Source organism: Alnus glutinosa, chromosome 10, assembly GCF_958979055.1.
Source record: "Alnus glutinosa chromosome 10, dhAlnGlut1.1, whole genome shotgun sequence".
NCBI lineage: Eukaryota > Viridiplantae > Streptophyta > Magnoliopsida > Fagales > Betulaceae > Alnus > Alnus glutinosa.
The window spans coordinates 8,363,016-8,380,000 of NC_084895.1; the positions used below are offsets into that span (position 1 = coordinate 8,363,016).

The window sequence follows — 16,985 nt, forward strand, 5'->3', positions numbered from 1 at the left end:
AGTTGCTAATTCATGGGTCAGCAGTTACCTTGTTTCATTGTACTTTTTTTTTTGAAGGGTTGTTTCATTGTACTTAAGCCTTCGTTAATTAATTAATTGATCATCGAATTAACAGAAATAATTAATTAACAAAATAAATTCCAAATGTCTTTCGAATCCTATGCACATAAGCAACGTATTGAATGAGGGATTAACAGGATTTGGTGTCGTATTCCAAGTGCATTAAATGTATACATTATTTTCGATCTCTGCCTCGGCGTCGTATTCTGCATGTATTGTTTGGGAAAATGAATGCAGTCGATTTGGCCTCATTACTTCTCTGTTGCCTTTTTATAGTATATGATTTTAACCCCTTTTTATTTTATTATATTTAAATCCATTTTAAATATTGCTTCCTTTCTTCAACCTTCTGCTTCTTCTTCTTCTTGTTATATTTTAGGTTCATTATTTTTCAAAAATAGCTAGGTTTTTTGATCAGAGATGAGTAGCGAGAGAGATGAATATGTGGACTGGAGAGGGAAAACTGCAGATCCTAGAATGCATGGTGGAATTAGAGCTGCAAGCTTTGCATGTGGTAAGCTGTAAAAACTAACTTCATTCATTTTCTTACTTCAAGTACTTCAAATTCAACTCCACTGTTAAGGTTTTAGCTATTAAATTTGTTGGAAAATACCTTTAAATTAGATAATTAATCGAGTAGATATAAGTTCTTCCTTTTCTTTCTTTTTTTTTGATGTCACAAACAGCCAAATCCTTCTCCAAACTTGCTTAAAAATTTATCAAATCAACAAATCACAAAAAGTAATTAGCTATTTTGTTGGGCGGTGTAGGTGAAAAGAAAGAGACCCCTTTTCAATGATTTATCTTCTTTGAAAAATTTTAGGTATGTAGTCAAATTTGTATACTAATTTATTTTTAAGTTATATATATATAGTTAAATATTTAATTGTATAAAATGTATGATTATAATTACTTGAGGAGAACAATAATGATTTCATTGAGTTTCAATTAAATTTTAAATGAGCACGTGTCATGGTAGATTTAGCAAATATGAAATATGAAAACTCGTTGAAGACAATTGAATAAATTAACGTTAGGCGTGACAAAATAAATTGTAAGTTACATTTATATATTTTAAACAATAATTAAATTTTGTTGAATTGTTTATTTATTTCCTTACTTATATTTTTAATTAATTTTTGTTCAACTTTAATTTTTAATCTTGCCCCCCGTGAACTAAAATCCTGACTCCGCTATTGTTTATGTGTGTGTATGCAGTTGTGGAGGTGTTGGAGAACATGGTTTTCTTATCAAATGCCATGAACTTTGTTGCCTACTTTATGAAGTCGATGCATTACCCAGCTGCTCAAGCTTCAAACATGGTAACCAATTTCATGGGAACCTCTTTTCTGCTCACCATATTTGGGGGTTTCATCAGCGACTCCTTCTTCACAAGATTCACTACATTCATCTTCTTCTGTACAATGGAGCTACTGGTACACTATCTTTCCCCCCACCTTTTTCCTTTTTTTTTTCTTTTTTTTTTTTCAGAAACTTTAATATTTATCTAATGATTTTTCGGCATTTTTACATTCGTACTACCCTTAAAATTTAAAAAATTGCAATATCAGGTTGTCATATTTTAAAATTTTGCGAGTCACCCATACGGTAGCTAGGATTTTATGTTAAATTTTAATGGAGAACCCCAAAATACCCCCATTTAAAAAAAAAATAAAAAATTATCCTTTTTGTCAACCATGGAGCAATTTCTTATTATTATTTTTAAAACATGGGTGGCATTTCACTTATTAATCGTTTGATTTTATCCTAAATCCTAATGGTAGCTGGTAGGGTTGACATTGTAAACTTTTAAAACATGGTAGCCTAACATTGCAATTTTTCAAACTTTAAGTATACAGTTACAAAAATGTCGAAACATCAATGATAAGTGATTTTTTTTTTTTCAAGTCACTAATCCGTTAGTTACAATTTTCTGTTAAATTCTAATAGAGAACGCTAAAATACCCCTATTTAAAAATAAGATAAAATAAAATTGCTCCATTTTTTTTAAAAAAAAACTAGGGTGACATTTAACCAATTAACGGTTTGATTTAACCCTAAATTCTAACGGTAGGGTTGCCATTGCAAATTTTTAAAACATGATAACCGGCCATTGCAACTTTTTAAACTTTAGGGAACGATTACAAAAATGTCGAAACATCAGTATTAAGTGAAGTTTTCTATCGTCTTCTTCTTCTTCTTTTTCTTTTTTTCTTTTTTTTTTTTTTTTTTTTTTTTTTTTTTTTTTTTATTTTTTAATTTTTAATTTTAAAGTTCCATTAACGTGGCTAGGAGAAGGAAATCCAAATACCATTGGGAATGTTGGTTGCCACATTCATCGTCTATATATGATGAATAATAGAGATTAATATATATTAATATTTGCTTGTACAAATAATTAATTTTAATTTGTAGGGACTTATCCTACTGACAGTCCAAGCTCATGAAACTCGATTACAACCAGCCATGCACAGAAGGCCCTCTCGGTTTCAATCAGCTATTCTTCATAGTGGGCTCTATGCCATGGCCATTGGTGTCGGCGGAGTTAAGGCCTCCTTGCCCGCACATGGCGCTGATCAGCTTGACAACAGTGACCGGAGACTCATCTCCGCCTTCTTCAACTGGTTTTTCTTTTCCCTCTGCACCGGCGGCCTCATAGCCGTGACCGTAATGATCTGGATTGAAGAGAACCTCGGATGGAATTGGAGTTTTAAGATATCGGTTCTAGTGTTGACTTTGGCCCTCTGCATTTTCACAGTTGGTTTCCCATTTTACAGATACAAACGCCCGGCCGGAGGAAGTCCATTAACTAGGATTTTTAAGGTAATTAAGTCACAAGTTTGCTGTTGATGCCACCATTAACTTATAGGAAAAACTTCACTTACATCATCTCAAGGTATAAACGTGCAATTATAATCTCAAAGCGTCAAAAGTTGTAATGTCAGTATCTCATGTTTCAGTCATTTTAATTCCACATTTTTTTATTAAAAAAGAGAAATTATTCATTTCATCCTCTGTTCTTCTCCCATCCTCCCATTTTTAAAAATTACTACTGAATCTGTGAGGTGTATGTGTGTGTCCCTCATGTGAGCCTTACAAATCTAATGAGAATTTTTAAAAGTAGGAAGATAATAGAATGTCATAAGGATGATGTATATATAGCACATCTTGTTAAAATATCCAAAATACGAAAAATTAAAAAATGCATTCAACTCACACACAACTCTGTCATGGGTCTCATGACGAATTTTCACTTCTTTTTTTTTCTTGAATTTTCATTTTGTTTGTTTTTTTTTTTTTTTTTTTTTTTTTTTTTTTTTTTTTAAAAAAAAAAAAAGGAAGCATTTTAGGCATTTTAACAAAAAAATGAATGAAATTGAAAGGAGCTAAAACATGAAATACCGATATTGCAAAATTTTAAAATTTGAGGTAATGATTACAAAACCGCTTATACTTCAAATGTATATATAAGAGTATCTCCAATAGAGTAGGTAAATTTGACTATTATGAGCCATTTTTTGCCTCCAATAGAATAGACAGAATATAATTTTTTCTCCTAGTGTGAATAGTGAATAGATAGAAGAGCGTATTCACTATTCATACTGTAAGCAGTTTTTTATTGATTTCTCTCTCTACCTTTCCTTCTTTCGCACTCTCTGTCCCTCTTTCTTTTACACTCTCTTCCACAAAAAATAATATTTAAAGAAAACAGAGAGTAGAGTAGAGTAGAAAATCTATTGGAGAGATTAAAAAAAACAGTAATTAAAGTAGAGAGTGTACTTTTTTCAATAACTACTTTGGTTATTATTACTGGAGAGTGAAGTTTTTCCTAACTTCTAATTCATTCCATAAATTCATCGAGGTTTAACAATTGTTTTTATAAATTTAATTTTTTTTTTGAGTTTTATGTGTTTAAATTTGTTCATTATGGTTTTGATTGTGTCTCCATCCTCCTTCAAGGTGTTAGCTTCAACAGTTGGAAACTGGAAAATGTCACCAGCAGCAGAGACAGTGAGTGAGGATGGTGTACCAGAAACAAATAGAGCCAATGGCCGACTCCGTGACAAGTTCAAGTAAGAAATATAGAATAGAGAGTAATATAACATTAATTCCTCGGGCCATGATTGTTTAAATATAAAAAACACTCACAATTTGAAGAGATTCCTCTGGTCTATGCGACCTTTTTATTATTAGTCTTTTAGATGGATTAATTTATACTAGCTTTCATAAAGTTTAGGCTTGAGATCTCTTTTCAAATTCAAATTGTTTATCACATTCCTTCAATTACCACTGTGATAGGCACCCGAGATTGGATACTGACGTGAGATTGGATTTGATAGTTCCTTTCGAGTAAGAGAAATCACAATTCTTCACTTAGGATAGAAGAACGTACACTACAATACTCCACTCAGAGTAGGAGAAGACCACAACTTAAATAATTCATTCAATGCCTTTCATTAATAACCCAATGATATTTTAAATAGAAATACAGTCTAAAGCCTTCGCCTTCAAGTGATAGAGAAATGCTAGAGCATCTAATGTAGTCTTTCTTGAGTCTTTATATGCTAACTTAGCATACTTTTTTTTTAAAGTTCAATATTTAAATTCAAATACACTCTAATCCTAATATTAAATAATTCAATCCTAATGAGTTGGAATTCTATTTCAACTCAACCTCTTACCCTAATCTTAACCCTATCACACTAATATAATCCAAATAGAAATAAGCATATGAATGGCATTCCAATAAGTCATTCAGATTATTACCTTCTTCTTTTTTCTTTTTTTTTTCTTTTTTTTTTTTCTATCACAAATGGATAAAACAAAATTCTATACACATACCCCATGTGCATAAATATAAATATAAGTATTTCAGTCTCCGAGAATAACTAACTTTAATGTCCAAAACATAGAAAAGAGAAACTCTACATAGAATTAATTAACAAGTCTCATATGCATGCCCCCACGTGATCTCTATTGTGATTTGCCAGCTGTTTTTTTTTTTTTTTTTTTTTTTTTTTGTCATAGGATTTGTAATCATTAATTTATTACTTAATATGCTTAATTCATACTTTATGTTTTTTAATAATCTCTCAAACCGAGATACTTGGCCTCGATATGCTTACTTTGATTTCCATTTACTATTACAAAAAATCTTTATAGGCCTTGCTATCGAATCAATCTTGAGACTGCTACGGGTTTACAACCCGTTGAAAAGAGAGCGCAATTAGAATTAGGGTTTTGCTCATAAATCATAACTCTTGTTAGATAAGATAAGAAACGGATTGTCTCCTTTAAAGGAATAATAGATTTATTATCCCTATTAAGAAAATAAATAGACTTGTTTATAAAGCAGTATCTCTAGTAAGAAAATAAGGAATTTGTCTCCCTTTAAAATTAGATTTGCTATTTACTTTATTTCAATTCTTACTACGTAATCTTCTATTTAAATGTGATAATTGATCAATAAAAATATGATAAGTTTATGATTCAACTCTAGTAGTTGTTTTGAAAGGTTTAAAGTTTCTCAAACTATCCTAAAATTAAGAGGCCTAGGATTCCTCAAATTATCTTACCAAGATCTATCATTCTTGTTATTTTTCATCCATATTTACAGAGGCCCGTAACAGAGACCAAACTTCCTCAACCATAATGGTTGTATAGTAGCTTCATAAGAGGAACCAATAAATTCCATCTCCATGGAGAGGAAACAATTATAGTTTGTTTAACTTTTCCCAAAAAAAAAAAAAACTATAGTTTGTTTATTAAGTCCCTAAGATATAACACCTTCAGCAATAAGGAAAATGTATCTTAAAGTAGACTTTCTTGTGTCTATATATACCTATAAAAATAAAATTTTATGATCAGTTTGGTAGGGAGGTTGCTCGTTTTTTGGTCGATTTGGGTCTTGAAGCTAATATCTTTCAAGCCCGATCGAGATGGATCCAGAGAACGCCTGATACATTTTACTGTTGGGTGGCCTCTCGGCTATCTCTCATCTTGGCCGCTCTTTACGTTATGCCACCATAGTTGGCGCTCGGCCATTGCTTGTTTGAAGAGATATAGACAATGATAAACAACATTCTCAATAAAACTATAAAGTATAATGACTTCATTAAATTTTATAAACTATTAGCGGATTGGAAGGCTTGTTTGAGCCTATATAGATTTTTTTTTAAGTTTGCAAACTAAGTGGTTGCCTTAATCAACACAAAAAAACTTTATATTGGGTCATGTACATGAGAAATGATTCTTCACCACCTAGATATACAACTTTTCACCACCTTGTTTATGTGGCAAGGTGGTCCCCCACTTTATTTTATTTTTTAAAAATAAAAAAACTCTAAAGTTAGGGGACCACCTTGCCACATAGATAAGATGGTGAAAAGTTGTATATTTAAGTGGTGGAGAATCATATCTCCATGTACATATACCTCTCCCCTTTTAGTTCAAATTGAGCTACCAAAGACATAACTATCACATATCAATTCTTCTTAGAAACTACCTGAATAAATCAATTATTTTATATCGGTTTAAACTTTTGAGATAATTATTTATTTAACAAGAAGCGATATATTATATGTTAATCACAATCAAACAAGAACATAACGATCACGAGCTAACTTTTGCACAAAATAATAATAATAATAATAATAATAATTAAAAAAAAAAAAAAAAACCAACTTATATTGCATATTTGGAATTCAAAAAGAATCTACCAAGTTCTTTAATTGAATCCCTTATGGTTGGCATAATCTCAAAATAAATAAATCCTTAGGGTAACGTAGAAAGTAGTAATTGCTTCGTGAAAGCTGCCCGTTCTATGAAGGCACTGACTCACATGGCTCACGTTTTGACTTGGAACGGGGTGATCCACATATTGGCCAACATCTAATTAATGCAAAATAAGCATAAATTTGTTGAACAATACAATATACCGTGAAGGAAACTCATATCGATACCACATGCTAGAAATTGAAATACACGATATATAAATGATTCTTTAAACGATTTAATTAAGTAGAAATAATTAACACTCACAACTCAATATTTAGAGATATTCTTATAACCTATGCCATTAGATTAGCCTTTTAGATGGAGTTATACACACTCTTATAAACCCTACGCTAGGGAGACCCTTTTGTTAAAATATATTATGAGATTTGATTTCAAAGATTTGATTGTAATCTTTTATAATCAGTTATGATGGTAATTATACCATACTTATCTACTCGAAGTCGCTTATAAACACGAGTATTTTGTATTGTAACATTATAATCAAGTGAACGTATGTTATAGACAGAAACACATAAATTTTATTATTTTTATGTTTCTATTTTCTTATTTCCCTGTTCTCTTTTAATTTTTTTTTTAATACATTTGTTTTTCGTCAAGAAATGTAATTTTAATCAACTACCACTACAAGAATTCTAATAAGAATGAGTATTATCTTATGTGCCTCCCATCATATAGTAGCTAGTTAGAAAATTAAATTATACTCTTATGTGGTATGTTCCCCATATATATTAGATCTCCTTCTAGGCATGTCTCATAATTACAAGTTTTAGCCCGTTGCCAAGTTAGATCATTAGCAACATACTCAATAAATCTCATTCAAAGGGGCGGAGCTAGGATTTGAAATTTGGAACGGTCAAATTGGAAAAAAATAAAAAAAAAAAAAAAAAAAAAAAATTTAGGAGTAAAATTTAATTTAATTTTTTTTTAGGACCACCTTGAGACACAAGGCGGCTCCGCCTCTGCTAATTCATTTTCTTGAATGTAGGAAAAACGCCCTAAATCAAGTGAAACTCAAGGAAATGATCTAGGCTAACAGTTTTGCTTCCATTATTGTTAGTGCTCTTATGCATAGGCAATTAATTGAATATTTGAAAGAATTATTTCATGTCGGCTAATTAAGTTGACAAAATTAATTAAAAAAGGCAAAAATCTAATTGCAGGGTCCTGGAAAAAGCACTGGCTGATAACACCATCACAGCAGCTGATGTTGAGGAAACAAAAACCTTTATTGGCCTGCTTTTTATCTTTGCCACCACAATCATGATGAACTGTTGCCTTGCTCAACTCCAGACATTCTCAGTGCAACAAGGGAACATCATGAACAGAACAATCAACGACTTCAAACTCCCAACACAATCCTTATCAGTGTTTCCCCTCTCCATCATGCTCGCTTCCATACCCTTGTACGAGCATTTCATACGGATCTTTGGCAACAAATTCCAACGCCCACTTGGGAGAATAGGCTTGGGGCTAGCACTGGCCTCAGGGTCCATGGCCGTGGCGGCTATAGTCGAAGCTAAGAGGCGCGAGGCGGCGCAGAATAATGTCACCCTGTCCGTCTTTTGGCTCGGCTGGCAATACCTTCTGCTGGGAGTTGCCGACATGTTTACTCTCGGCGGAATGCTTGATTTTTTCTACTCTGAAGCAGCAGACAGCATGAGAAGCATGTCTACTGCGTTGTCATGGTGCTCCACCTCAATGGGCTACTTCCTTAGCTCTCTGCTCGTCAGCCTATCCAACTGGGTGACTGCAAAATTCGGCCGACCTTGGCTTGGGGGAAATGATCTGAATCATGCCCGTTTAGATCTGTTCTACGCCCTCCTTTCCATTCTAAACTTGCTTAATCTTTTCAACTACATCTATTGGGCCAAGAGGTATTAGAATTACCTGTTCAAATTACTAATAATTCAGAGAGATACTTCTATAACTACAAGTCATCATGTTACACATGTATGTTATCATATATAAAATAGTTCAAATGAAACGAAGGAGAATCTTATTCTAATAGGATTGACAAAACGGGTTGTGCGGATCAATTCGTCGGGATGGTGGGTTACCTATCGGGTTGGCGAGTCAACTCGTTTAGTTAATTTGGTCATAAATAGGTTGACAAGTCATAAACGAGTCATAACGAGTTATAACCTAAACTCAAACCTAGCTTATAACTTCATGTCATGTTCTTGTCGAATTCGTGAATCGTGTTAAAATTGTCAACCTTAATTTTGAATGGGATGAAGGGTAAAGGGTATCGGTACCAACTTGGTTGGCGAGTCAACCCGTTTAGTTAATTTGATCATAAACGGGTTGACGAGTCATAAATGGGTCGTAAACGTATCATAAATGTGTCATAAACAAATTAGCCGGTCATAACGGATTATACCATAAACTCAAACTGTTATGTTCATGTCAAATTCGTAAATCATGTCAAAATTATCAATAGAGAGTATCGTGCCAACTTGTACTATATAAAACGTGTACTTGTACTACATAAAACATGTACGTTGAAAGGCCGGCGATGTGGAAAGAGGACTTTGTGGGCAGGCGCCATTAATGGAGTCACAATTATTTGACTGAAACAAGGTAGACAAATAACATAAAGACAAGGATGGTGCTTAGTGCTTAGAGTTGTCAATTGTGTGTCCGTCAAAGTAGAGGAAATAATTATTTATGGTAACGGCTAGTTGTCCACACTAAAGTCAGAGCTGTTTTTGCTTTTGGGTTGTCCAATAAAATTGAATATGGGGGATATGATGCTTCCTTTCACATTCACCAACCAATTTTGTCTATCATTTGGCTGTTTCATAGCACGCACGGTGCTACCCTACAAATATCTTTACCTCAAAAGTGGTCCAAGATACGGCGATTTTTTTTTTTTTTTTTTTTTTTTTATAGGTAAGATACGGCGATTTATGTGTTACATCCTCTTCACCGATAATAGTCAAAGCAATTAATAAAGAGGTACAATTTATTATTTTAGTTATTGTTTATATTTTTATATTCTCTTTAATAGATTTTTTATTCAACTTCTAAGAATTAATAATAATTTAAAGAGAAGTAAAGAAAAGAGAAGAAACATAAATTTTAAGTGGTTCGACCTATGACCTACATCCATGCATTAAAGTTTTTTTTTTTTTTTTGCTACATCTTTCCTTTTTTATTATTCTTATATATAATACTCTATTTATAAAAAAAATAGTTTAAACGTTATAAGTCTCTTCTACTTCTACGTTAACAACAATAAATCTAATTTATCATCTTGTAACTCTTATATCTTTAGTTTTTGTAACCATTGTCTCAATACTACTCTCTACTTGTATTTAAATACTATTTTGTGTGAGAAAAAGTGTGAAAGAAATAGGAAGAGAGAGAGAAAAAAAAAAACTACTACTAGAAGGAAAAAAAAAATTATTTTGCCTGTTATGCTTAAGACGAAAAATGACTCATAATAATCAAATTTAACTATTATAACCACTTGCCTATTCTGTTTTTGGTACTCTAATAGTTCTAGAGATTTTTAATAATTTTGTTATTTGAATCGTTAATAATTTTGATAATAAATATGAAAGAATTTTTATGGTGTCCACTGCTCGAACAAATATTGGGTAGTTCGCCCACATTTTCAATCAATTAGGCTTCATAAGAACTTTTTTTCGTATTTGCTGCTCGAATTGTTAGACAGCAAATTGTAGAGGATCTGAATCTAAAAATATCTTATTCCAAAGTAGCGCAAAATATGGTAATTTTTTAAGTGTATTCCAAAGCAAACACAAAACAAGAGGCCAAACTAATAGCCACATTTTTCTTATCTTAATAATCACATGCAGGAATTAGGCAAATGGTAAGAAAACAGAAAATATAAATTAGTAAGAGAGAGACAATATAATTTGTCTTAAGATATTGTCCATTGCTTGCTTTTGGACAGACGTGAATCACTAATGGTTTTTTTTAAGGTTAATCACATGCGAGAATTAGCCAAACGATAAGAAACAATAAATAAATAAATAAATAGACATTATGTCTTACCATATCGTCCGTGAATCACAAATGGTTCTTTAATTCCAACAAAACGTAATTTGCTTCTGATGGGTCTCACTTAGTTTTAGATTATCTCTTCCTTCTAATCAGCTGAACTTGTCTATATATATATATATATATATATATTTTAACACTCAAAAAGTAGTAGGGGCCACCTTGCCATATAAGCAAGGTGACTTTTTGATACAACTTTTCACCACCTTGCTTATGTGGCAAGGTGGTCCCCCATCTTATTTTATTTTTAAAACTCAAAAAGTAGTAAGGGACCACCTTGCCATATAAGCAAGGTGGTGAAAAGTTGTATCAAGAGGTGGCAATGAATCATTACTATATATATATATATATATAGAGAGAGAGAGAGAGAGAGAGAGAGATGATTCTTTACCACCTAAATATACAACTTTTCACCACCTTGTCTATGTGGCAAGGTGGTCCCCCACTTTATTTTATTTTTTAAAAATAAAAAAACTCTAAAGTTAGTAGGGGACCACCTTGCCACATAGACAAGGTGGTGAAAAGTTGTATATTTAGGTGGTAGTGAATCATTACTCATATATATATATATATATCTTGGCCCTGACCTCGGCTTTCAGCTGTGCTGACGGCACGTTGACAGCAGTGTCATGTTCCTAATGGCCTAGAATCTTAACAAAGAGTAGATGCAACAAACAAACTGAAGCAATAGCAGATTAAGCAGAATAACCAGCCACTTGGGCGGATGTACAGATTAAGCAAGAATCAACTCAACACCGATACCATATATATATATATGCTCCCTCAATAAATTTGCAATATACCTTTTTTGTTCGAGGAGCATCTTCTCCGTTTAATTTAAAATAGATAGGAGCCGATTAGTGATTTTAAGAGAGATAAAATGATTTAAAAACTGTTCAGTTTGAGACTTGGGTAAATCTTTATCTCAAAAATAAGGATTTGCTATTAAATCCTGCAAAAATTTTTAAAATACCATTGTGTTTATTTTTTAAAATAAATTTATAAAATATTTCAAATATTCAAGTATGGGTATTTTTACAAATTCCGTTAAATTTGACTAACACCTAGATCGTAGCATTTTTTTTTCTTCTTTTTCTTCCTAAAAAAATAGGGGTATTTTGGGTACTTCATTAGGATTTAATTCTAACGGAGTACACTTAAGAGAGACGTTTAGAAATTTGGATGCTCCAGTTTGAGACGTTTGTTAGTTTAGTACCCTTATCTCAAAACGGTGTATAATTCGATACCCTTTTGTAAAGTTATTCTAAAATAAAATGATTATTTTACTCCTCTAAAACCAACTAACCGCTCTCTCCATTTCATTTTGAAATGGGGAGAATCCGATTCCTTTTTTGTTTGGCAAAAAAAAACAAAATATCCATAAAAATTTGAAAAAAAGGGGAAACAAAAAAAAGAAGCAGTTTGTGGGTCGGTCTGTCGCCACTTTTTTATTTTTTTATAATAAAATGTTAGTTTGTATGTCTACTTTTTGAAAATTAAAATTAAAACCAAAAAAACAAAAGAAGAAGAAGCAGTTTGTGGGTCAGTCTGTCGCCACTTTTTTTTTATTATTATTATTTATAATAAAATGTTAGCTCGTATGTCTACTTTTTTTTTTTTTTTTTTTCTGAAAAAAAAAAAGAAAAAAAAAAGGGCGATTCTTCTGGAACATGAGAAAAAGCAGCAATCGCATGTGGCCGGCGAAAGATCGCAAATGGGGAAGGAGCTAAATTTTGCTCGTCCACAAAAGGAAATTCCAAGTCCACTTTTTTGGCTAGGCCATCCAAGTCATTCAACACAACGGCGAAAAAACTGAAAATAATAATAATAAAAATAATAAAATAAAAATAAAATAACAGTAAAATTTGACTAAAATATAAATAACTCAATCCGAAAGTTATTCAGTTCGCACGTGGTGGGCACTGGACAGGTATGTTAATGTATGACCACCGTTTCCGAAGCCACATACATGCCCATTTCCATCCACTACTTTTTTAGGATGAACAGATTCCATCCCACCATTTACCGGCCCCCCTTCCTCGCATCAACCGCGTGTTCTCTTCTCTCCCAATCTCTCTCTCACGCGGATAGAGTCAAACTACTTACTTAATCGAGAACAATACCCCCACGTGGCCCAATCAAAACATGCCACGTCCTATGGTTTCTAAGTTCTGATATTCACTCTGCTAATTGATTCCTATATATATATATATAGGCTCCTCCTCCAAGCCTTGAGGATCCTCTGCAATTGCCCAACTCTTAAACAATTCATAGAATCTGATCTCGCTAGATCCGTTCACTGTCAACGCAATGGGCGGGCCTTGTTTTACATGCGGAGCGGTCTTGGGGCTGGGGGTCTTAGCCTTCGTGGCTCTGCTGGTCGCACCGACTGAGTCTCTTGATTGTACTTCACAAAAGTTTACAAACAAGCAGGTGTACGCCAACTGCACCGATCTCCCGCATCTGAGCGCTAACTTGCACTGGAGCTACAACGCCTCAAATTCCTCGTTGTCGGTGGTGTTCGTGGCCCCCCCGCCCAAGCCAGGTGGCTGGGTGTCGTGGGCCATCAACCCCAATGCGACCGGCATGGCCGGGTCGCAGGCCCTGCTGGCATTCAAATCCAACGGCTCCGTCACCATCCAGACCTACGACATCCGTGCCTACAATTTCAGCCTGTCTGGACTGAAGCTGGCTTACGAGGTGTGGGACCTGAGTGCCGAGGACTCCAACGGGACCTTCAAGATCTTTGGCAAATGGAAGCTGCCGGCAGGCACGGAGAAGGTGAATCAGGTCTGGCAGGCGGGTCCGGGATTGAGCCCACAAGGCTATCCGATGATGCACGCATTACAGCCCGAGAATCTTCAAGCCAAAGCGAACCTGCAGTTGGTCGGTCAAGAGGCTGTCAGCCCTACTGGGTCTGCCGCCTCTGAACCTTCTGCCTCTACTACTCCTGCACCCTCTGGCTCTACTCCTAGCGGGGCTTCAACGCTTAGAGGGGGATTCAGTGTGGGTCTATTTCTCATTCTTGCGATTTTTATGATGCCCTCCGCCTAAACAAATATTGGGTAGTTCACCATATTTTCAATCAGGTGGGCTTCATAAGAACTTTCACTTATATTTGCTGCTCGAATTGTTAGACAGCAAATTGTAGAGGATCCGAATATAAAAATATCTTATTCCAAAGTACCGCAAGATATGGTAATTTTTTAAGTGTATTCCAAAGCAAACACAAAACAAGAGGCCAAACTAATAATCACATTTTTCTTATCCTAATAATCACATGCAGGAATTAGGCAAATGGTAAGAAAACAGAAAATATAAATTAGTAAGAGAGACAATATCATATGTATTAAGATATTGTCCATTGCTTGCTTTTGGACATACGTGAATCACTAATGGTTTTTTTTTTGAGCTTAATCACATGCGAGAATCAGCCAAACGGTAAGAAAACAGAAAATAAATAAATAAACATTATGTTTTACTATATTGTCCGTGAATCACAAATGGTTCTTTAATTTCAACAAAAGCGTAATTTACTACTGATTGGTCTCACTTAATTAATTTTAGATTATCTATTCCTGCTAATCCGCAGAACTTGTCCATATATCACATTTGAATATATATATATGCTCTCTCAATAAATTTGCAATATAACTTTTTTTGTCAAAAAATCCGCTCCATTTTATTTGAAATAGATAGGAGCCGGTTAGTGATTTCAAGAGGGGTAAAATGGTTCAAAAACCGCTCAGTTTGAGACTTGGATAAATCCTTATCTCAAAAATAAGGATTTGCTATTAAATCCTACAAAAATTTTCAAAATACCACTGTATTTATTTATTTTTTTTAAAAATTATAAAAAATTTCAAATATTCAGGCATAAGTATTTTTGCAAATTCCGTTAAATTCTGACTAACACCTAGATCCTAGCATTTTTTTTTTTTTTTTTGCCAAAAACAATAGGAGTATTTTGGGTACTCTGTTAGGATTTAACAGCAAATTCTAACGGAATACCATTAAGTAAGACGTTTGGAAACTTGGATATTCCAGTTTGAGACGTTTGTTAGTTTAGTATCTTTATTTCAAAACGGCGTATAATTCGATACTCTTTTATGAAGTTATCCAAAAATAAAATGATATTTTACCCCTATAAAACAAACGAGAAATAATACATTCACAACTCCTCCCACCCAACTCTCACATAACCCTCTCACATTGTGTGAGTCTCATGCATGTGGGTCCCACATGTGAGGCCCACACAATGTGAAAGGAGGGTAGTGTGGGAGTCGGGTGGAGGTTGTAAGGAAAATATTTCTCAAACCAAAGCAATCGCTCTCCTGGGCATCCGTTTCCTATTGTTGGGGTTGTTAGAGTTATAGTTGAAGTAGTTAAAAGTTCATTCAGTTAATAAATCCTATTATTTAGGACATGTAGGTAGAGTCTGACCATTTCCTTAGCCATTTACCACGTTAATAGGATCAGTAAAACGTGGGTTGTTTGTTTTCAATTTTATCTCTTTGCAAGGCTTATATAAGCCAAAAGCTTATTTTGAATCGAATAACATTCATTCAGATATTTTTCTGAATTGCTTTGTGCTTAGAGTTTACAACAAATGGTATCAAAGCTCCATCACGGGGCCTGATTGTGAGAGAAAAGAAACCGCTGTTTCTTAAGAAGAGAAAGAGTGAGAAGAGAGAGAATCGAAGTATGGTAGCTGAAAATAATTTCGTTAAACCTGCAATTCCTAAGTTTGATGGCCATTACGATCATTGGTCCATGCTTATGGAAAATTTTCTTCGTTCAAAGGAGTATTGGAGTTTGGTGGAGACTGGAATCCCTGCTGCAGCAGAAGGAGTGGAGCTTACTGAAGCACAACAAAAATCAATTGCAGACCAGAAGCTGAAAGACTTGAAGGTCAAGAATTATCTGTTCCAAACCATTGATCGAACCATTATGGAGACGATCCTCAACAGAGACACTACCAAGCACATCTGGGACTCTATGAAGCAGAAGTACCAGGGTTCCACAAGAGTCAAAAGAGCACAGCTCCAAGCTTTTCGAAGGAGTTTGAGGTTCTACAGATGAAAGAGGGTGAGAATGTTGATACGTACTTCGCTCGAACACTCATCATAGCAAACAAGATGAAGATTCATGGTGAAAACATGCAGCCAGTGGTGATCATTGAAAAGATCATGAGATCAATGACCTTAAGGTTCAACTATGTTGTGTGTTCGGTTGAAGAATCTAATAACTTAGACACCTTTACCATTGATGAGTTGCAGAGCAGCTTACTGGTACATGAGCAGAGGATGAACGGGCATGGAGGATATGAGCAGGCATTAAAGGTGACCTACGATGATAGAATTGGTGGAAGAAGAGGCGGTTGAGCTCCTGGAGCTTTTCGAGGAAGAGGTAGAGGAAGAGGCAGACAAGCATTCAACAAAGCTATAGTTGAGTGTTATAAGTGTCATCAATTAGGGCACTTTCAATATGAGTGTCCTAAATGGGAGAAGGAAGCGAATTATGCTGAGCTTGACGAGCAAGAAGAAATGTTGCTGATGTCATATGTGGAGCTTAATTAATCAAGGATAGAAGATGTCTGGTTCCTTGACTCAGGGTGTAGCAATCATATGTGTGCAAATAAGGAGTGGTTCTTGGATCTTGATGAGGAATTCCGGCAATCTGTGAAGCTCGGGAATAATTCCAAGATGGCTGTGTTGGGAAGGGGTAACATTAGGTTGCAAATTGCTAGAGTTACTCAGGTAATCACTGAAGTTTTCTATATATCTGAGTTGAAAAATAACTTATTAAGTGTTGGACAATTGCAAGAAAGAGGTGTAGCTATTTTGATACAACATGGAGTATGTAGAGTCTATCATCCCAAGAAAGGGCTTATTATGCAAACAGCAATGTCTGCAAACAGGATGTTCATATTGCTTGCAAGAATTCTGCCGAAAGCTCCCACTTGCTTCCAAACAATTCTTGAAGACAATACTCACCTTTGGCACTGCAGATATGGGCATCTAAGTTTCAAGGGTCTGAGAACATTGCAATATAAGCAAATGGTGAGAGGGTTACCACAGTTGAAGGCACCATCCAAA

At 34.3% G+C, this 16,985-nt stretch overlaps 3 protein-coding genes across 3 annotated transcripts; all 3 read left to right on the plus strand.

The window, feature by feature from the left end:
- The first annotated feature begins 480 nt into the window (after positions 1 to 480).
- Positions 481 to 8,882, plus strand: LOC133880471 (protein NRT1/ PTR FAMILY 4.2-like). Its single transcript, XM_062319419.1, has 6 exons — positions 481 to 574; positions 1,279 to 1,496; positions 2,476 to 2,898; positions 5,680 to 5,715; positions 6,127 to 6,173; positions 8,016 to 8,882. Exons 1-6 carry the CDS (start codon positions 481 to 483, stop codon positions 8,737 to 8,739), a joined length of 1,542 nt encoding a protein of 513 aa, XP_062175403.1. The 3' UTR covers positions 8,740 to 8,882.
- Positions 8,883 to 13,102: 4,220 nt separating this feature from the next.
- On the plus strand, positions 13,103 to 14,073 carry LOC133880654 (cytochrome b561 and DOMON domain-containing protein At3g25290-like). The gene has a single exon (XM_062319636.1). The coding sequence runs from the start codon at positions 13,198 to 13,200 to the stop codon at positions 13,939 to 13,941; it is 744 nt and encodes a 247-aa protein (XP_062175620.1). The 5' UTR covers positions 13,103 to 13,197; the 3' UTR covers positions 13,942 to 14,073.
- A 1,892-nt stretch (positions 14,074 to 15,965) lies between these two features.
- On the plus strand, positions 15,966 to 16,271 carry LOC133878987 (uncharacterized). Its single transcript, XM_062317543.1, has one exon. The coding sequence runs from the start codon at positions 15,966 to 15,968 to the stop codon at positions 16,269 to 16,271; it is 306 nt and encodes a 101-aa protein (XP_062173527.1).
- Positions 16,272 to 16,985: the final 714 nt, after the last annotated feature.

Excerpts from the sequence above, each read along its gene's own strand:
- LOC133880471 (XM_062319419.1), top strand. The coding sequence starts at position 481 with ATGAGTAGCGAGAGAGATGAATATGTGGACTGGAGAGGGAAAACTGCA. Across the intron at positions 575-1,278 it reads AGCTGCAAGCTTTGCATGTG|TTGTGGAGGTGTTGGAGAAC; the intron begins GTAAGCTGTAAA and ends GTGTGTATGCAG. Across the intron at positions 1,497-2,475 it reads TCTGTACAATGGAGCTACTG|GGACTTATCCTACTGACAGT; the intron begins GTACACTATCTT and ends TTTAATTTGTAG.
- LOC133880654 (XM_062319636.1), top strand. The coding sequence starts at position 13,198 with ATGGGCGGGCCTTGTTTTACATGCGGAGCGGTCTTGGGGCTGGGGGTC.
- LOC133878987 (XM_062317543.1), top strand. The coding sequence starts at position 15,966 with ATGAAAGAGGGTGAGAATGTTGATACGTACTTCGCTCGAACACTCATC.